The sequence below is a fragment of the Oncorhynchus mykiss genome, chromosome 5, assembly GCF_057628025.1.
Source record: "Oncorhynchus mykiss isolate SJ-2025 chromosome 5, ASM5762802v1, whole genome shotgun sequence".
Taxonomy (NCBI): domain Eukaryota; kingdom Metazoa; phylum Chordata; class Actinopteri; order Salmoniformes; family Salmonidae; genus Oncorhynchus; species Oncorhynchus mykiss.
Genome location: NC_143026.1, coordinates 86,467,117 through 86,489,218, shown reverse-complemented (window position 1 = coordinate 86,489,218; position 22,102 = coordinate 86,467,117). Strand labels below are relative to the sequence as shown.

Genomic DNA, 22,102 nt, shown 5'->3' with positions numbered 1-22,102 from the left:
GACCCACGACCGGTCCATTGATGTCACCGCATGAAGAGGAATAAACAGACTCCCTCCATCGCGACGTCCCCAAAGGCTAACTCGCTAGCCCTTGCTATCTCCTTGCTTGCAAATTCGGCCTGCTAACTGCTAGCTTGTTTAGCCCGGTCCGCTAACTGCTACCGTGTTTAGCACCGTCTACTAACTGTTAGCTTGTTAGCACAGGCCTGCTAACCATCTGAATCGCCGCGTCCCAAACACTCACTGAACCCATATTTACTTTCTATCCCTTTTCGATTTTTTATTTGTTTATACCTTCCGGTAACCTGCCTCACCCAATGTGATACGGAACCGCTATTATCTTTACACTTTTAGAACACACTCAAGAACCTTCAGAAGCTAACCAGCTAACTGGCTACAAGCTATTTAGTCATTGTTAGTTTTCTAACCTGGATAACACTCGCCAGTCCAGCTTCCCTGCCCCATCCACCGCTGCCCCTTGGACACTGATCACTTGGCTACATAGCTGATGCATGCTGGACTGTCCATTAATTCACGGTAATCCATTCTGCTTGTTTATGTTTTATCTGTCGGCCCCAGCCGCATTTAGGCTCTGTGTGTAGTTAATCCGACCCTCTCTGCCTAATCAATCGCCATTCTACCTGCTGTTGTTGTGCTAGCTGATTAGCTGTTGTTGTCTCACCTACTGTTTTAGCTAGCTCTCCCAATTCAACACCTGTGATTACTGTATGCCTTGCTGTATGTCTCTCTCAAATGTCAATATGCCTTGTATACTGTTGTGCAGGTTAGTTATCATTGTTTTAGTTTACAATGGAGCCCCTAGTTCCACTCTTTATACCCCTGATACCTCCTTTGTCCCACCCCCCACACATGCGGTGACCTCACCCATTACAACCAGCATGTCCAGAGATACAACCTCTCTCATCATCACCCAGTGCCTGGGCTTACCTCCGCTGTACCCGCACCCCACCATACCCCTGTCTGCGCATTATGCCCTGAATATATTCTACCATGCCCAGAAACCTGCTCCTCTTATTCTCTGTCCCCAACGCCCTAGGCGACCAGTTTTGATAGCCTTCAGCCGCACCCTCATACTACTCCTTCTCTGTTCCGCGGGTGATGTGGAGGTAAACCCAGGCCCTGCATGTCCCCAGGCACCCTCATTTGTTGACTTCTGTGATCGAAAAAGCCTTGGTTTCATGCATGTCAACATCAGAAGCCTCCTCCCTAAGTGTGTCTTACTCACTGCTCTAGCACACTCTGCTAACCCTGATGTCCTTGCCGTGTCTGAATCCTGGCTCAGGAAGGCCACCAAAAATTCTGAGATTTCCATACCCAACTATAACATCTTCCGTCAAGATAGAACTGCCAAAGGGGGAGGAGTTGCAGTCTACTGCAGAGATAGCCTGCAAAGTAATGTCATACTCTCCAGGTCCATACCCAAACAGTTCGAACTACTAATTTTGAAAATTACTCTCTCCAGAAATAAGTCTCTCACTGTTGCCGCCTGCTACCGACCCCCCTCAGCTCCCAGCTGTGCCCTGGACACCATTTGTGAATTGATCGCCCCCCATCTAGCTTCAGAGTTTGTTCTGTTAGGTGACCTAAACTGGGATATGCTTAACACCCCGGCAGTCCTACAATCTAAGCTAGATGCCCTCAATCTCACTCAAATCATCAAGGAACCCACCAGGTACAACCCTAACTCTGTAAACAAGGGCACCCTCATTGACGTCATCCTGACCAACTGGCCCTCCAAATACACCTCCGCTGTCTACAACCAGGATCTCAGCGATCACTGCCTCATTGCCTGTATCCGCTACGGAGCCGCAGTCAAACGACCACCCCTCATCACTGTCAAACGCTCCCTAAAACACTTCTGTGAGCAGGCCTTTCTAATCGACCTGGCCCGGGTATCCTGGAAGGACATTGACCTCATCCCGTCAGTTGAGGATGCCTGGTCTTTCTTTAAAAGTAACTTCCTCACCATTTTAGATAAGCATGCTCCGTTCAAAAAATGCAGAACTAAGAACAGATATAGCCCCTGGTTCACTCCAGACCTGACTGCCCTCGACCAGCACAAAAACATCCTGTGGCGGACTGCGCTAACATCGAATAGTCCCCGCGATATGCAACTGTTCAGGGAAGTCAGGAACCAATACACACAGTCAGTCAGGAAAGCTAAAGCCAACTTCTTCAGGCAGAAGTTTGCATCCTGTAGCTCCAACTCCAAAAAGTTCTGGGACACTGTGAAGTCCATGGAGAACAAGAGCACCTCCTCCCAGCTGCCCACTGCACTGAGACTAGGTAACATGGTCACCACCGATAAATCCATGATTATCGAAAACTTCAACAAGCATTTCTCAACGGCTGGCCATGCCTTCCGCCTGGCTACTCCAACCTCGGACAACAGCTCCCCCCCCCCCGCAGCTACTCGCCCAAGCCTCTCCAGGTTCTCCTTTACCCAAATCCAGATAGCAGATGTCCTGAAAGAGCTGCAAAACCTGGACCCGTACAAATCAGCTGGGCTGGATAATCTGGACCCTCTATTCCTGAAACTATCCGCCGCCATTGTCGCAACCCCTATTACCAGCCTGTTCAACCTCTCTTTCATATCGTCTGAGATCCCCAAGGATTGGAAAGCTGCCGCAGTCATCCCCCTCTTCAAAGGGGGCGACACCCTGGACCCAAACTGTTACAGACCTATATCCATCCTGCCCTGCCTATCTAAGGTCTTCGAAAGCCAAGTCAACAAACAGGTCACTGACCATCTTGAATCCCACCGTACCTTCTCCGCTGTGCAATCTGGTTTCCGAGCCGGTCACGGGTGTACCTCAGCCACGCTCAAGGTACTAAACGATATCATAACCGCCATCGATAAAAGACAGTACTGTGCAGCCGTCTTCATAGACCTTGCCAAGGCTTTCGACTCTGTCAATCACCGTATTCTTATCGGCAGACTCAGTAGCCTCGGTTTTTCGGATGACTGCCTTGCCTGGTTCACCAATTACTTTGCAGACAGAGTTCAGTGTGTCAAATCGGAGGGCATGCTGTCCGGTCCTCTGGCAGTCTCTATGGGGGTGCCACAGGGTTCAATTCTCGGGCCGACTCTTTTCTCTGTATATATCAATGATGTTTCTCATGCTGCGGGCGATTCCCTGATCCACCTCTACGCAGACGACACCATTCTATATACTTCCGGCCCGTCCTTGGACACTGTGCTATCTAACCTCCAAACAAGCTTCAATGCCATACAGCACTCCTTCCATGGCCTCCAACTGCTCTTAAACGCTAGTAAAACCAAATGCATGCTTTTCAACCGTTCGCTGCCTGCACCCGCACGCCTGACCAGCATCACCACCCTGGATGGTTCCGACCTTGAATATGTGGACATCTATAAGTACCTAGGTGTCTGGCTAGACTCTAAACTCTCCTTCCAGACCCATATCAAACATCTCCAATCGAAAATCAAATCAAGAGTCGGCTTTCTATTCCGCAACAAAGCCTCCTTCACTCACGCCGCCAAACTTACCCTAGTAAAACTGACTATCCTACCGATCCTCGACTTCGGCGACGTCATCTACAAAATTGCTTCCAACACTCTACTCAGCAAACTGGATGCAGTTTATCACAGTGCCATCCGTTTTGTCACTAAAGCACCTTATACCACCCACCACTGCGACTTGTATGCTCTAGTCGGCTGGCCCTCGCTACATATTCGTCGCCAGACCCACTGGCTCCAGGTCATCTACAAGTCCATGCTAGGTAAAGCTCCGCCTTATCTCAGTTCACTGGTTACGATGGCAACACCCATCCGTAGCACGCGCTCCAGCAGGTGTATCTCACTGATCATCCCTAAAGCCAACACCTCATTTGGCCGCCTTTCGTTCCAGTTCTCTGCTGCCTGTGACTGGAACGAATTGCAAAAATCGCTGAAGTTGGAGACTTTTATCTCCCTCACCAACTTCAAACATCTGCTATCTGAGCAGCTAACCGATCGCTGCAGCTGTACATAGTCTATTGGTAAATAGCCCACCCATTTTCACCTACCTCATCCCCATACTGTTTTTATTTATTTATTTTTATTTTTCTGCTCTTTTGCACACCAATATCTCTACCTGTACATAACCATCTGATCATTTATCACTCCAGTGTTAATCTGCATAATTGTAATTATTTGCCTACCTCATGCCTTTTGCACACAATGTATATATAGACTCCCCTTTTTTTCTACTGTGTTATTGACTTGTTAATTGTTTACTCCATGTGTAACTCTGTGTTGTCTGTTCACACTGCTATGCCTTATCTTGGCCAGGTCGCAGTTGCAAATGAGAACTTGTTCTCAACTAGCCTACCTGGTTAAATAAAGGTGAAATAAATAAAAAAAATGAAATGAAACAGGTAATTATTAACTTATTAAGCTGGGGCACCATGGGAAAGTTTGGTTTTATTGAGTTTCTATTTTCCAAATTAACTCAAAAAATATCAGAATATCGATTTTACAACAGTCGCTACTTAATCAATTTCCTCTACAGTCTCATTCTGAACGTTGCATAATCCGTGAATCTGCACAAACCCGAGTCTCACCCATGAGTTGATTATTTATTTACTAACAAGCTAAAATGATATTAGATACACATACACAAACCTACCGTCTAGGCTATTGATTAGAACTTAGTACGATGAACCAGTCCCTAGCGGGCCAACACAATATGACACGTTACACAAAATGAGGATTTCAAAAGAGAGAGAAAGAGAGAGAGAGTACACGAGATAAAAATACACTTGGGTGCATTTGTCAGCTATGATTATTTTAGCCCTAACTTTGCCCCGAACTGCCGCTCTCATAGGTCAGAATATAATGATGTAATTACATGTTAAAGGTCTCCGATGGGGGTCTCTGCGTGGACAGTTTCGGCATCTCTGATGACGCACTTCTCTGGTTACAGGGTATGTAACTCTCTGGTTGTCCTCATCATGTCAGTGTCCTTTGTCTTAGTGGTCTGTTTCCTCGCCCTTGTTCTGAAAGGGGTATTTTGAGAACAGCCAGCCCTGTAGCTCAGGGCTCACAGTGTAGGAATGAAAGCAGTGTAGACACACGATTCGATGGAGAGTGGTGCCCGGATTCAATTTATACAACTATCTCAGATCCAATTTAGACAACTAACTTCACATCTTTACAAAAACATTCTCTTTGATCTGGACATTTTCCACACAATGTACAATATGCAAACATCCAGCATATACTAGGAAAACTCTTAAAGTTACAATGTTTTTGTTATAACGTCGTCCTTTACCTTTTAATAACATAACAAAAACAACATTAATTTTCATATTCCATCTATCGTCATTACCACCATTGTGGCTGACGAAACCTATTGTCCCAAAGTCCATTTATTGCATGTTAATATTCAGAGGCCGGTTCTCCATAGTGAGGACAAATGAATTTTGTCTGCTGCATTAGATTTACAATGGTCGTGAGGTGTCAACAAAAAAAAAACATCTCTATACCTCTCGATCTTTTCCCCGCTGGTGGGTGTGAGATCTCTCTGTAGGACTGTGGTCCACGGTAACCTGACCCGAGGAGGCCAGTCATGACATAATACACATTAATGTCAATCAATTTCATGATAAATCTTACATATTGTACCTTAATAACAGAACATGTTCTTCATTGTAAACACATGATGGTTAATGCACAAACACAAAGCTTCAAATGAGATCTTAAGAGAACCGGTCTAATCAATCTATCATAGCACGATCAATTTAATTTGGTTAGCTATGATCTCATTCTAACCTTTCAGCTATTTAAAAAACAAAGAATGGTAGATAAGCTCATTTATTCCCTCTACTTCATATGTTTTTTAGTGTTAATCAAAAACACAGGAAGCTTTGCTATGATTCAGTGCAATGAGCTGGAGCTACATTTGTTCATCGTCATAATTTGTTTTAAGCATGATTAACTCTCCTTGATTTAATTGAACACATTGTCACACTAGCAATCAGACAAGCCACCATTGTTACTGTGGTGACTGATATGACTATAGCAGTAATGTTCACACCACTGCCTGATGTATCAGGCGCATCAGTTGGAGAAGGAACAGGAGCTTTGGGAACAATCTTGGTCACTTGAATAATGTTGGATGTTTCAGATTTCAGGAAAGATTTGTCTTCTGCTTTTGCTGCAAAGAACAGAGTGGTGCCATTTTTGATGATTGAGAAGAGAGTGAAAGAGAGCTTTTCTGGGGAGCCTGCCTTCTTTGGTGAGAGGTCGTATGTGACAAGATGAGCGGTACTGAAGTTGGATCTGAGTAGGTCCGAATCTTCACTAAAACGGATCTCATAGGACGTTGCTGAAAAATTGAAATGGCAAGTAAATAAATGTAAATGTACACCAAGACAGCACAGTGTGCTGGTGAAATACTGTACATGTCAGTGTTGCAGTGTTATTTTTTTTTTCATATTTTGTGAATATTAGGATTACTTCTAAGCAAAAAAGTCTGGAAATATATCCACAACTTGTTGTTGAGATGCTCATTATTTATACATTTTTGTACCTGTGCCTTGGTCCATGTCTTCCCCAGGTGCAGTCCAGGTGAGCAGCACTTTGTCCTCCTCTATCTCTGCATTCAGGTCTGTGATTTTGTTAGGGGGGAAATTTGGAGGGGGGACACCAGGTGGGAGACTGACTGAGAAGCTCTCTCCTATGACTGTCCTGGTGAAGCTGCCCACATCAGCCTGCAGGTCATCCTCACTGATTGGGGGCTTTGGGGGATTCATCACTACTTGTCCTGGGAAGACAGTCATCAAACATATGAATGCATACATATTCATACAATCCCAACTACCAAATCATACCCTTGATCATTATAAGGCTAGTTGTTGAGAATAGGTATGGGTACTGATCCATCAAATTAAATATGTTTTGGTATTTACATAATATGGTATCACAATTTGTATTTTATTTTATCTTTATTTAACTAGGCAAGTCAGTTAAGAACACATTCTTATTTACAAAGACAGCCTAGGAACAGTGGGTTAACTGCCTTGTTCAGGAGCAGAACGACAGAGTTTTACCTTGATAGCTCAGGGATTCAATCTAGCAACCTTTCAGTTACTGGCCCAACACTCCAACCACAAGGCGACCTGCCGCCAGTTCATGAATGAAGAACACATAGTTTCAGATGGAATGTACTGTACCATTAACCACATATCCAGGTATGTAAAGTGCTCCACTGTGTCTCCTGAGGGAGAATCTGGCCATGCCATCATTGTTATGTACTTTCACTTTCAAGCTGTATTTTCCTGTTGTTAGTTCAGTGAAGTAACTGGAATAGATGCCATCATTTCTGAAAGCATCAGCACCTGAAAAAAATTGGATTTCATCTTAAAACTTAAATAAATAATTGTTTTTGTAACACCCTACTCCATTTTGGTTCTAAATCACCATGTATTGTGGCTCTACATCACCTGCTCCATTATCCAGCAGTTGTAGCTGATATTGGTCCCCAGAATCAGACTTCAGTGTGGCCATCACATCTGCCAGAATCACTGGAACACCTTTCTGGTTGACCTCTGCATACACCAACATGGGTTTGCTGCCGTTGCTGAACTGTTGGCTCATGTGGGTTTTGACCATGACCGGTGGTATAGCGTCACTGACAGCACGACTTGTCACAGTCATTGACATAGATTGGGCAGTTGACTCTTTATTTAGTAGGCTGTATTTCCACTTTCCAGTCTACAATTTAAAATAATATCATCACCATTCAATCTAGTGAAATTGTAGTAATGCATTATATGGTCCACATTGAACAACTGAAATGTCTAAATTAGTAACTTGTAGTAATTGGAAAAATAATACACACAACTATAATAAATATAAATATAACTTTTGAATCTAGCTGAACACATAAAATATACACAACCAGACAGACCTCAGCAGTTCCTTCAATATCGAGCGTTAAAGTCTTAGCAGGAGCATCATGTTTGAAATGTGATGTGTCATAGGTCCGTGTATAGGGGCTTAAAACAAGGATGTCAGGTGGACTTCTTTCATAGATAACTAAAAAGCTTGTCTTGTTTCCAATTGTCCTGTCAATGGATACAGATCCATTAAACCAACCAATCATATTCAATCCAGTGCTCTCAAGCTGTTGGAAAAAGAGACAAAATGTTCAAATATCTGTAAACACTTATAGTATATTATGTTTCTCATAATTCCCTGCAACTTCATCACACCTGGATTGTCTGCTTGGTCAGATTTCCATCAGATGTTGTGTGTGAAGTAAAAATATCCACAAGGTCATTGGAATCCACACCATCAGCAGCATTGTGATATTTACCACCTACAGCAGGAAGGATGATATTTAGGTAAAACATTTGAACAAGTAAAAAAAAAATTCAGATATAATTTAGAATGCATACTTAGGAAAGATACTGCTCTCTGTGTTACCTGATATGTCTGACAATTCTTTTACATCTATGTTTGCATTTGGCCCAAGAGTTATTGTGTGCACAGTTGCACCACTTTCATTAACACTTTTTTGACAGTTGATACTTGATTCCCCATCAGTTAGTAATATGATTGCATCTCCCATTGCACCATCTCCATCTCCCCCAAGTACCTAATAGAAGCATCATTGAGTTATTGAAATTATATATAAATGTCATTTTAATGGGTTTCTTTCTAAATGTACTATATATGTGTATTCATGTGTCAAACGGTTTTGTCCAGATTGTTGCAGCACTATGTACCAGTATTATTTTAAGTGATCATTTAAAGCCATTTGCAATGTATTATATGAACGGTGTCAAATAAATATAGATTGGTATTGTATTTACCTCCAGACCTTTCTTAACACCTGCACAAATGTCTGTGCCTCCACCAGCTGATAGTGGCAGACTGCCTACAAGCTTATCTCTCGACGCTTCACCATCAATTAAAGTCAATGGTTCACGAATTGTAGCCGTAGCTGTAAATTGTACAATGCCAATATAAGCTTGGTCTTCAACAATCTTCTGTATGAAGAGCGTTGCCGCTTGTCTCAGGTTCAACATTCTAGAACCCTTTATAGGAAAAATACATTAGCAACCATCAGTACAGTTAGACAAAACACACACACACGTGCCCGGGCACAAACACCAATAATACCAGGAATTTGTGTTACCGTTGTCAGATCTTGAATTGTTTTTATAAAATATGGTTTGATTTGAAAAATCAGTCCATCAAAACTTACTGCAGCCATGCTTCCTGAAACATCAAGGACAAGACAGACAACCCTTTGCCGGCACTGCACCACAGTGAATGTGGGTAGTATACTTGGTGGTGTTGGCACAACTGCCACACCGGCATCTACAGAAAGTGAAGTGATAACTTCCTCTACACCTCTGTTACCACACAGTCTGTTCTGGATGTTTGGAGCCTCAGTGTTGTGAGTTTCTTTTGTACAGAACTCTTTTACCTGTGCACACAACACAAACGTTTCTGTCATTAGTTGAAACATATCTTCATTACAGTTAAAAATGGAACGTTGAGCATTACAACTGCATAACACATTGGGTAGATATCAAGGTAGTTGAAAGGCTGTGTAGACTTGTACTCACAGCACTAAGGCCTTGATTGTACATGATAGATGCAGACGTTGTCTGTTGCTTGTCAGGATAGAATACACAGTCTTCGGTGTATAACCCAGTAACAGGGTCAGTGGTGCAGTCCCTTTGGTCATGTTTGTGGATGTACTTTCCTGTAATATTTATGGTACATCTGAAAAATGTGAAATGAACATTAACAGTAAATTGATTGTACAGTTAGGGTTGACTCCAAGTCTCAATAATTTAAGAAAAATCACTATTTATTTGTTGGTAGATGCAAGTCATAGCGGAATCTGAATTAAATGCTCATAAATAGTGGGCTATAAAAATAAAGACAGTGACTAATCAATGTGCCTTCAGCAAGTACTCATTCCCCTTGATTTAATGCACATTTTGTTGTGTTACAGCCTGAATTCAACATGGATTACGTTGATTTGATGAAGTGAACACATTTTTAGAAATGTTTGCACATTTATTGAAAATGACATACAGAAATATCTCATTTACATAAGTATTCACACCCCTGAGTCAATACATGTTAGAATCATCTTTGACAAGGATTACAGATGTGAGTCTCGAAGAGTTTTGCACACCTGGATTGTACAATATTTACACTTTATTATTTTTTTAATTCTTCAAGCTCTGTCAAATTGCTTGTTGATCATTGCTAGACAGTCATTTTCATGTCTTGCCATAGAATTTCAAACCTATTTAAGTCAAAACTGTAACTTGGGCACTCAGGAACATTCAATGTTGTCTTGGTAAGCAACTCCAGTGTATATTTGTCCTTTTGTTTGAGGTTATTATCTCCCAGTGAATTTATCTCCCAGTGTCTGTTGGAAAGCCGACTGAAGCAGGTTTTCTACTAGGATTTTGCCTGTGCTTAGCTCTATTCCTTTTCATTGTATCCTAAAAAAAACTCCATTGCCGATGACAAGCAAACCCATAGCATGATGCAGCCACCACCATGCTTGAAAATATGAATAGTGGTACTCGGTGATTTGTTGTGTATGATTTGCCCTAATCATAACACTTTGTATTCAGGACATAAAGTTAATTTCTTTACCACATTTTTTATTTACTGCGTAAAACACCAACGTTTCGGCATCACTGTACCTTCTTCAGGCCAACAGTTTACTTGCTGTTAGATCAGCACATCTACTAACTTGTTTTGGTGTGCGCCAGCTCATGCTTTTCACTGGACATAACAGACAATGAAAATGGGCAGGTACAGTTTAACTGGGACCTTTGCCATGTTCCGCAAACAATTCGGAATCTATTGAAAATGTGTTTGATTTAAATGTTTTTTTCAAAGGCAACTTTTTAAACTCCTTGTTTTAGGGACAAATGATGACACTTAAAGGTGAATTCCACCCCTTTTCAACCCGTATTCATTATCTCCAGCACCATACAAGTTTCTACATATAAATAGAACATTTCTATGTTTGTGCTGAAAAAGATAAGGTCCTAAAAAAGTGCAATTTGATGATGCTATCAAAAGTAAAACCAGTTATTTTACTACTCCCCGCATCACAGTGTATCTCATAGTCTTTGAAATTAAATATTTTTTTCACTACAGAATGTAGAAATGCTCCATGTTGGAATTCCCCTTTAATGGATACAATATGAATATGGAATTGTATAAATCAGAGCAGAACAGCTCACAGATCACTACACCTGTACATAGCACATCTATAAATAGCCCAAACAATTACCTCATCCCCTACTGTATTTATTTATTTTGCTCCCTTGCAGTATTTCTACTTTGCACATTCACCTACTGCAAATCTACAATTCCAGTGTTTTTAATTGCTATATTGTATTTACTTTGCACCATGGCCTTTTTATTGCCTTTACCTCCCTTATCTCACCTCATTTCCTCACATTGTATATAGACTTGTTTATGTACTGTATTACTGACTGTATGTTTGTTTTACTCCATGTAAAAAAAATATTAAAAAAACTTGAAATTTCCATTCCTAACTATAACGTTTTCCGCCAAGATAGAACTGCCAAAGGGGCGGTGTTGCAATCTACTGCAGAGATAGTAATACAGAACTCTGCAGGCTATCTAAGTCTGTACCCAAACAATTTGAGCTTCTACTTCTAAAAATGCACCTTTCCAGAAACAAGTTTCTCACTGTTGCCGCTTGCTATAGACCTCCCTCTGCCCCCAGCTGTGTCCTCGATACCATATGTGAATTGATTGCCCCCCATCTATCTTCTGAGCTCGTGCTACTAGGTGACCTAAACTGGGACATGCTTAACACCCCAGCCATCCTACAAACTAAGCTTGATGCCCTCAGTCTCACACAAATGATCAATGAACCTACCAGGTTCAACCTCAAATCAGTAAACACGGGCACCCTCATAGATGTCATCCTAACTAACTCGCCTTCCAAATACACCTCTGCTGTTTTCAATCAAGATCTCAGCGATCACTGCCTCATTGCCTGTATCCGTAATGGGTCTGTGACCAAACGACCACCCCTCATCACTGTCAAATGCTCCCTAAAACACTTCTGCTAGCAGGACTTTCTAATCAACCTGGCCGGGGTATCCTGGAATGACATTGACCTCATCCCGTCAGTAGAGGATGCCTGGCTATTCTTTAAAAGTGCCTTCCTCACCATCTTAAATAAGCATGCCCCTCTCAAAAAATGTTGAACTAGGAATAGATATAATCATTGGTTCACTCCAGAGCTGTCTGCCCTTGACTAGCACAAAAACATCCTGTGGTGTTCTGCATTAGCATCGAATAGCCCCCGTGATATGCAACTTTTCAGGGAAGTTAGGAACAAATATACACAGGCAGTTAGAAAAGCTGCGGCAAACTTTTTCAAACAGAAATTTGCATCCTGTAGTACTAACTCAAAAAAGTTCTGGGACACTGTAAAGTCCATGGAGAATAAGAGCACCTCATCCCAGCTGCCCACTGCTCTGAGGCTAGGAAACACAGTCACCACCGATAAATCCACTATAATTGAGAATTTCATTAAGCATTTCTCTACGGCTGGCCATGCTTTCCACTTGGCTATCCCTACCCCGGTCAACTGCCCAGCACCCAGAGCTGGTCATGGGTGCACCACAGCCACGCTCAAGGCTCTAAACGACATCATAACCGCCATCGATAAGAGACATTACCAAACCTGGCCAAGGCTTTCGACTCTGTCAATCACAACATTCTTATTGGCAGACTCGACAGCCTTGGTTTCTCAAATGATTGCCTCGCCTGGTTTACCAACTACTTCTCTGATAGAGTTCAGTGTGTCAAATCGGAGGGACTGTTGTCCGGTCCTCTGGCAGTCTCTATGGCTGTGCCACAGGGTTCAATTCTCGGGCCGACTCTCTTTTCTGTATACATCAATGATGATGCTCTTGCTGCTGGTGATTCTCTGATCCACCTCTACGCAGACGACACCATTCTGTATACATCTGGCCCCTCCTTGGACACTGTGTTAACTAACCTCCAGACGAGCTTCAATGCCATACAACTCTCCTTCCATGGCCTCCAACTGCTCTTAAACACAAATAAAACTAAATGCATGCTATTCAATTGATCACTGCCTGCACCTGCCCGCCCAGCATCACTACTCTGGACGGCTCTGATTTAGAATATGCGGACAACTACAAATACCTGGGTGTCTGGTTAGACTGTAAACTCTCCTTCCAGACTCACATTAAGCATCTCCAATCCAAAATTAAATCTAGAATCGGCTTCCTATATCGCAACAAAGCACCCTTCACTCATGCTGCCAAACATACCCTCATAAAACTGACCATCCTACCGATCCTCGACTTCGGTGATGTCATCTATAAAATAGCCTCCAACACTCTACTCAACAAACTGGATGCAGTCTATCACAGTGCCATCTGTTTTGTCACCAAAGCCCCATACACTACCCACCATTGCGACCTGTACGCTCTCGTTGGTTGGCCCTCGCTTCATACTCGTCGCCAAATCCACTGGCTACAGGTTATCTCCAAGTCTCTGCTAGGTAAAGCCCCACCTTATCTCAGCTCACTGGTCAACATAGCAGCACCCACTCGTAGCACACGCTCCAGCAGATATACTGTATCTCACTGGTCAACCCCAAAGCCAATTCCTCCTTTGGTCATCTTTCCTTCCAGTTCTCTGCTGCCCATGACTGGAACGAATTGCAAAAATCTCTGAAGCTGGAGACTCACATCTCCCTCACTAGCTTTAAGCACCAGCTGTCAGAGCAGCTTACAGATCACCACACCTGTACATAGCCCATCTGTAAACAGCCTATCTATCTACCTACCTCATCCCCATACTGGTATTTATTTATTTAGCTCCTTTGCACCCCAGTTTCTCTACCTGCACATTCATCTTCTGCCGATCTACCATTCCAGTGTTTAATTGCTATATTGTAATTACTTTGCCACCATGGCCTATTTATTTCCTTATCTTACCTCATTTTCTCTCACTGTATATAGACTTTTTGTTTTCTTTTGTTCTACTGTATTATTGACTGTATGTTTTGTTTATTCCATGTGTAACTCTGTGTTGTTGCATGTGTAGAATTGCTACGCTTTATCTTGGCCAGGTCGCAGTTGCAAATGAGAACTTGTTCTCAAGTAGCCTACCTGGTTAAATAAAGGTTAAATAAAATAAAATAAATAAAAATGTGTAACTCTGTGTTGTTGTATGTGTCGAACTGCTTTGCTTTATCTTGGCCAGGTCACAGTTGTAAATGAGAACTTGAGTTCTGAGCTTGTCTACCTGGTTAAACAAAGGTAAAATCAAATAAATGTAAAAATTATAAAGATTACCTTGTTGCCTCAATTATGGAACCTGACAGGTAGAATGGTTTTTCTTCATTATATTCATCAAAAACTCCCCATCTTAGATGTGCCCATTCATGGACAAAAACCTTACCTGGAAGTGAGTTTTAGAAGGAAAATTCAACAAATAGGATTTCTGTATTGGGTCTTACACAGTAACAGGAGATAGAGTTTATGGCAGGTGACTCTAACCTCTGGGTCCATAGTATTTAGAGACATCATCATTCAGCATGAAGTCAGGAGTCAAATGAATGTACCGGCCCTCAGATCCACATTCACCATACTGCAGAGTGTAAGGCTGATCTCCATGTAATTTATTTGGCTCATCAATTATTATATTGGCCTATAACAGAGACAATGCAAAGTAGTAACAAAATAACTAGATTTACCATAATACTTCAAAGTGTTTGTAATTACTAGGAAAAAGCTTATACTTTAGAATTTTGCAAAGATGATACCATGCCTATTTACATTCCGACTACCCGGTCTTATGAGTTATATATTGATGTACAATTTTGTCACATTTTCCCCTTAACTATAACAGTTTAATGTATATCTTCCTTGTTTTATTTTAACAATTACAGTTAAGGTTACTATTATAGTTGCCTGGACATAGCCTTTAGCCGTGGTAAATTGGCCATATACCACAAACCCCCGAAGTGCCTTATTCCTATTATATGCTAGTTACAAACGTAATTAGAGCAGTAAAAATACATGTTTTGTCATACCCATGGTATAGGGTCTAATATACCACAGCTGTCAGCCAATCAGCATTCAGGGCTCGAACCACCCAGATTATAACTGGAAATCTACACTACATGGTTAAAAGTATGTGGACGAACCGACTTATTGAAAAGATGGCATCCTATGACGGTGCCACACTGAAAGTCGCTGAGCTCTTTGGTTGGGCCATTCTACTGCCAATGTTTGTCTATGGAGATTGCATTTCTGTGTGCTCGATTTTATAGACCTGTCAGCAACGGGTGTGGCTGAAAGACCTGAATCCACTAATTTGAAGGGGTGTCCACATACTTTTGTAGTGTGTGGTGTGTCTTCCTATCAATGAATGATTTAAATAATTGTAATGATGAGGAATCAAAAGCTAATAGAATGTCAGTCAGGATCGTTCTCTGTCATTGGTGGTAATGATGACTTCAACATCATTTGCATGTTTTACATTCTCTCAGTACCTTATCGTAGACCTCCGTCTTTGCTTTGGGGTAATTTCCTTTATTCCAATTAGGTGGCACTAATATTGCGACTTCCTTGAAATATAAATGTTTCTTTGTTGCATTGAGTAGATGTCTGGAGGCTTCTTTAAACATTTCCTGAAGTAACAAATTAAATAAAATGAAACAAAAGCTGTGGTATCCAATTGAATGTTTTGGTGTACTGTCATTATTAGTAAAACAATCACAGCATGCCTGTCCTATGGTTAGATACAGCATTTGAATTTCAACATCAAAAACAGCAATATCCTACATTCAACATTACATTCAATAACATTCACAATATCCTAAAATATATATTACCTGTTGAGTGGGGAAAGAATGCTTTTGTCATTAATTTACTACCTTGATTTGTGTGATGAGCACTGGGTCCTCAGGCACCTCAGGGTTAATAGCAATCAGAATGTCAGTGTATCCATTTCCAGCCAGCTTGATCCCAAATGTAGATCCTGACAGGTAAACCAGCAGCAACACAGCTGCTGCTTTAGAGGCCATGGTGGTGGACTCAGTGATGTGTGGGAAGGATCTGTGATCTGCCAGTTATATTAGCAGAGATAGCAGAGGGTGGAAATAAACAGAGAATTGCCCCATAATTATGTAAATCAGATGTCATTGAGTCAGATGACATTATCACATGCCCAGTGTTTTCGAGAAGCCACAAGTGTTGATTCACCTAGAACTGTATTTCAGGGAAGGGTGGTAGTGTTAGGGAAGAAAAAATAATTATATATATATATATATGTATATACACTGCTCAAAAAAATAAAGGGAACACTTAAACAACACAATGTAACTCCAAGTCAATCACACTTCTGTGAAATCAATCTGTCCACTTAGGAAGCAACACTGACTGACAATAAATTTCACATGCCGTTGTGCAAATGGAATAGACAACAGGTGGAAATTATAGGCAATTAGCAAGACACCCCCAATAAAGGAGTGGTTCTGCAGGTGGTAACCACAGACCACTTCTCAGTTCCTATACTTCCTGGCTGATGTTTTGGTCACTTTTGAATGCTGGCGGTGCTTTCACTCTAGTGGTAGCATGAGACGGAGTCTACAACCCACACAAGTGGCTCAGGTGGTGCAGCTCATCCAGGATGGAACATCAATGCGAGCTGTGGCAAGAAGGTTTGCTGTGTCTGTCAGCGTAGTGTCCAGAGCATGGAGGCGCTACCAGGAGACAGGCCAGTACATCAAGAGACGTGGAGGAGGCCGTAGGAGGGCAACAACCCAGCAGCAGGACCGCTACCTCCGCCTTTGTGCAAGGAGGAGCAGGAGGAGCACTGCCAAAGCCCTGCAAAATGACCTCCAGCAGGCCACAAATGTGCATGTGTCTGCTCAAACGTTCAGAAACAGACTCCATGGTGGTATGAGGGCCCGACGTCCACAGTTCGGGGTTGTGCTTACAGCCCAACACCGTGCAGGACGTTTGGCATTTGCCAGAGAACACCAAGATTGGAAAATTCGCCACTGGCGCCCTGTGCTCTTCAAAGATGAAAGCAGGTTCACACTGAGCACGTGACAGACGTGACAGAGTCTGGAGACGCCGTGGAGAACGTTCTGCTGCCTGCAACATCCTCCAGCATGACCGGTTTGGCGGTGGGTCAGTCATGGTATGGGGTGGGGTGGCATTTCATTGGGGGGCCGCACAGCCCTCCATGTGCTCGCCAGAGGTAGCCTGACTGCCATTAAGTACCGAGATGAGATCCTCAGACCCCTTGTGAGACCATATGCTGGTGCGGTTGGCCCTGGGTTCCTCCTAATGCAAGACAATGCTAGACCTCATGTGGCAGGAGTGTGTCAGCAGTTCCTGCAAGAGGAAGGCATTGATGCTATGGACTGGCCCGCCCGTTCCCCAGACCTGAATCCAATTAAGCACATCTGGGACATCATGTCTCGCTCCATCCACCAACACCACGCTCCACCACAGACTGTCCAGGAGTTGGCGGATGCTTTAGTTCAGGTCTGGGAGGAGATCCCTCAGGAGACCATCCGCCACCTCATCAGGAGCATGCCCAGGCGTTGTAGGGAGGTCATACAGGCACGTGGAGGCCACACACACTACTGAGCCTCATTTTGACTTGTTTTAAGGACATTACATCAAAGTTGGATCAGCCTGTAGTGTGGTTTTCCACTTTAATTTTGAGTGTGACTCCAAATCCAGACCTCCATGGGTTGATAAATTTGATTTCCATTGATAATTTTTGTGTGATTTTGTTGTCAGCACATTCAACTATGTAAAGAAAAAAGTATTTAATAAGAATATTTCATTCATTCAGATCTAGGATGTGTTATTTTAGTGTTCCCTTTATTTTTTTGAGCAGTGTATGTATATATATATATACACACTACCGTTAAAAGGTTTGGGGTCACTTAGAAATGTCCTTGTTTTTGAAAGAAAATAAATGTTTTTGTCCATTAAAATAACATCAAATTGATCAGAAATACAGTGTAGACATTGTCAATGTTGTAATGACTATTGTAGCTGGAAACAGCTGATATTTTATGGAATATCTACAAAAGCGTACAGTGGCCCATTATCAGCAACCATCACTCCTGTATTCAATGGCACGTTGTGTTAGCTAAACTAAGTTTAGCATTTTAAAAGGCTAATTGATCATTAGAAAACCCTTTTGTAATTATGTTAGCACAGCTGACAACTGTTGTTCTGTTTAAAGAAGCAATAAAACTGTCCTTCTTTAGACTAGTTGAGTATCTGCAGCATCAGCCTTTGTGGATTCGATTACAGGCTTAAAATGGCCAGAAACAAAGACCTTTCTTCTGAAACTCGTCAGTCTATTTTTGTTCTGAGAAATGAAGGCTATTTTATGCGAAAAATTGCCAATAAACTGAAGATCTCGTACAAAGCTGTGTACTACTCCCTTCACAGAACAGCGCAAACTGGCTCTAAGCAGAATAGAAAGAGGAGTGGGAGGCTCCGGTGCACAACTGAGCAAGAGGACAAGTACATTAGAGTGTCTAGTTTGAGAAACAGACTCCTCACAAGTCCTCAACTGGCAGCTTCATTAAATAGTACCCGCAAAACACCAGTCTCAACATCAACAATGAAGAGGCAACTCCGGGATCCTGGCCTTCTAGGCCGAGTTGCAAAGAAAAAGCCATATCCTAGACTGGCCAATAAAAATAAAAGATTAAGATGGGCAAAATAACACAGACACTGGACAGAGGAAGATTGGAAAAATGTGTCATGGACAAATTTAAGTTGTAGGTGTTCGGATCACAAAGAAGAACATTCGTGAGACGCAGAAAAAATGAAAAGATGCTGGAGGAGTGCTTGACGCCATCTGTCAAGCATGGTGGAGGCAAAGGGATTGTCTGGGGGTGCTTTGGTGGTGGTAAAGTGGAAGATTTGTAGAGGGTAAAAGAGATATTGAAGAAGGAAGGCTAATCACTCAATTTTGCAACCCCACCCCGTACCCTGTGGACGGCGTACACCTGGCACTCATCATTACGCACACCTGGTAATCATTATGATTCACACCTGAACTCCGTTACCTTCATGATTTCCTCCCCTTTATATGTCACTCTCCCATGTTCTCTCACCAGTTGGTACTGTTCTTGTGTATCAGCCTGTTAGTATCGTGTTCTTAGTTTTGTTGTTTTATTAAAACCTTTCACCTGCACCTGCTCACCGCCCCATCATTACAGAATCCAAGTTTCTTTATAGTCATAGAATATACTATACTTGTCTGGGAAACCTGAGACAGTCATAGTGATAGTGACAGTAGTCCATATAAAACCATGATTCTTGTAAGTCACAAAGAAGTATGAAATTGCATTCTGTTATGCATTCACAACACTGCTCTGTATTGGTATCTGACCTCTGTTTAGAATCATAGAATCATGATGGAACTATGAAAATGTGTCTCTCTCTGAGCACAGAAGTAGGGATGCTGCATATCACATCAAGTTGATGAGGCAGTTTTAAAGGGAACATCTGGGATTCGAAAAACAACAAGCGGTCAACCAGCTGCTTGTTTTGGTAAACAGCTGAGCGATGGGACTAGAGAAATTTGATCAAATCTCAAATTAATAGACAAAGTTCTGAATAACCATTTTTTGAAGCTCAAGTGTTTTACATTTTTAACAAACAATGAAGTTGAACTAAGCTCATAACTGATAAGTTATATTATTTATGAATTCATGGATATAGGTCATTAATTGAAAAGTAAAAAAATGTATGTACCAATCTAGGGCTGCCCCTTTAAAACCTGCTGTTTTCTGTGTAATGGTACCCACAACTTTCAGCTTGAACTCTACCAGGAAGTTCACTAGTCAAAATTGTTACATTGTTACATGTTATATTGTTCCAGTAAATGTACTTATCTTTTATTATTCTGACATGGTCCATCAGCAAGGAATTTCCCTTCCACCGTAATGATCATTATGTCATTCTAGATGAGACTGAGATTGTTGCTGATGACTGGGATGAATGCAGGATCAGATTTTCAGGAAAAGAACAAGACACCCTCTGTTTGACTGATAACGCCATGTACGTCATAGGCCTATTTGGCTTATATGATTATGATGGTCATAATGCTTATTTACAGTGTCATAATGTGTATTTTTCTTAGTCCAGGTAAGGGTGTGTTCGTAAATTCAATCTGGAGTGCCAGAGTGCGCTCAGAATGCGCTCATGTAATCAGAGCATTGCTATATTCAGAGCGTTTTGCTTTCAGTGCGTTCAGAGCACACACTGGACGCTCTGGCCAAACTAACGTTGGATAGCTTGCAAGCTACTTCCAGACACAAATGAAAGAACATCTCACTTTGAGCATTTTACTCCCCCCTATAGCAGAGCTGGTTAGGCTGTTTTCATGTTATATAGTGACTGTAACTGTGCTGCTGACAACAATTTAATTACGCTTTTTTTGCCGATGTTTACTGACACCGGCCATATTCAACTGGTGTTGAATATCATTGGGACAGCATACAGGTGATTTCTGTGAGCGCTGGTGTGCCATCCTGAACAAATGCTCTATTGATTTAATGACAATAATTGTTGACCAGTTGAAAAATGATTTTATTGAAATGGATAACACGATTAAAGACAAACGCACAGCTCTACAAATAGCTGTTAATGATGATGGCATATTCAATGAACTGATGAAAACTAACCAAGCGCTCCAGGACAAGGTGTCTACAGAAATAAAGGGGCTTAATATCAAGAAATTCAACCAAGACATAAAAGACAAGGCCGAGGATAAAGTCTACTTCTGGAGAAACCCTGACAAGAGGTCCTGCTCCTCCTCTCCATGGCAGACGCAGGAGGGCTGCCGCTTACTTCTATGCACCCCTGTCTGACCAACGCTCTACAACCAGCGCCTCATCGTCTTCCAGCGGTAGTTTTTTATTCAACGAGAGACTGGGCGGACGGAAGGGCGGGGGTGGCCGCAGGCACGCGCATCGACGAGATGCCGCACCCGACGGGGTAAGAAGAAACGACTATCAGAGGCAGAGGAGACCGTTCACACGGTCCCAGAACCCACGGGACTGAGTGACTTTAATTTATCAAGCAAGATATTGAGCCATGCCCATGTCGCTTTACTTAATAAAGGGTTATTTTGTGCCTACAACCCATTGCAACGATTTTGATTTAAAGGTAGACAAGTTTAAGTTTTTTAGTAACACCCGAACACCGGGAATACTTTAGCTCCCCTAATCGTTATATTTCTGCTGAACCAGTGGGTTACTCACCTGCACATACTCCGACTCCTTTTAGAAGCAAGAGTTATTTTATACCTCCAGCCAATCACAATCACTCGATCGAGACATATTGCAGACTCGTTGAAAAAGATGTTGCTCATCTCCTTAAGAACAAACAGGAGTCTAAATCTTTACATAATTTACCCAAGGATGAAAAACAAGCTTTGCTTGATTTACAATCCGATACGTCAGTCCTTATTCGTCCTGCTGATAAGGGTGGGTCGGTTGTACAATCCGATACGTCAGTGCTTATTCGTCCTGCTGATAAGGGTGGGTCGGTTGTACAATCCGATACGTCAGTCCTTATTCGTCCTGCTGATAAGGGTGGGTCGGTTGTACAATCCGATACGTCAGTCCTTATTCGTCCTGCTGATAAGGGTGGGTCGGTTGTACTCATGGATAGGACTATTTATGTAAATGAGTGTCATAGACAACTGCTTGACAACACCTTTAACAACAAACTCAGAAGTGACCCTACTTCCCAATTTCAGGATACTATCTTTACTGTCCTAGATGGGTATTTAAGTTCTGGTCAGATCACCAAGAAAAAACATTACTTTTTGGCTATTCAACACCCTAAAATTGCCACTTTCTATACTTTGCCGAAATTATGTCAGGTGCGTGAATGAGGACCCAAAAGCGAATTAACAAAACAGAGTTTCTTTAATGACGCTACACACGTAGGCTCAGATGGACAGGCAGATTCCGACAGGACAAGGTTAGCTGAACAGGCAGATTCC

The 22,102-nt window shown here is 42.2% G+C and overlaps 1 protein-coding gene across 1 annotated transcript; it reads right to left on the bottom strand.

Annotated features, from left to right (window-relative positions):
- Positions 1 to 4,427: 4,427 nt before the first annotated feature.
- Positions 4,428 to 21,676, bottom strand: LOC110524716 (calcium-activated chloride channel regulator 1). The gene is made up of 15 exons (XM_021604594.3): positions 21,354 to 21,676; positions 15,978 to 16,165; positions 15,594 to 15,731; positions 14,596 to 14,746; positions 14,392 to 14,497; positions 9,607 to 9,766; positions 9,240 to 9,464; positions 8,845 to 9,069; positions 8,456 to 8,627; positions 8,242 to 8,348; positions 7,938 to 8,153; positions 7,471 to 7,741; positions 7,201 to 7,365; positions 6,558 to 6,791; positions 4,428 to 6,353 (listed from the first exon to the last, which is right to left on the bottom strand). Exons 2-15 carry the CDS (start codon positions 16,125 to 16,127, stop codon positions 5,950 to 5,952), a joined length of 2,724 nt encoding a protein of 907 aa, XP_021460269.3. The 5' UTR covers positions 16,128 to 16,165; positions 21,354 to 21,676; the 3' UTR covers positions 4,428 to 5,949.
- Between the last annotated feature and the right edge of the window lie 426 nt (positions 21,677 to 22,102).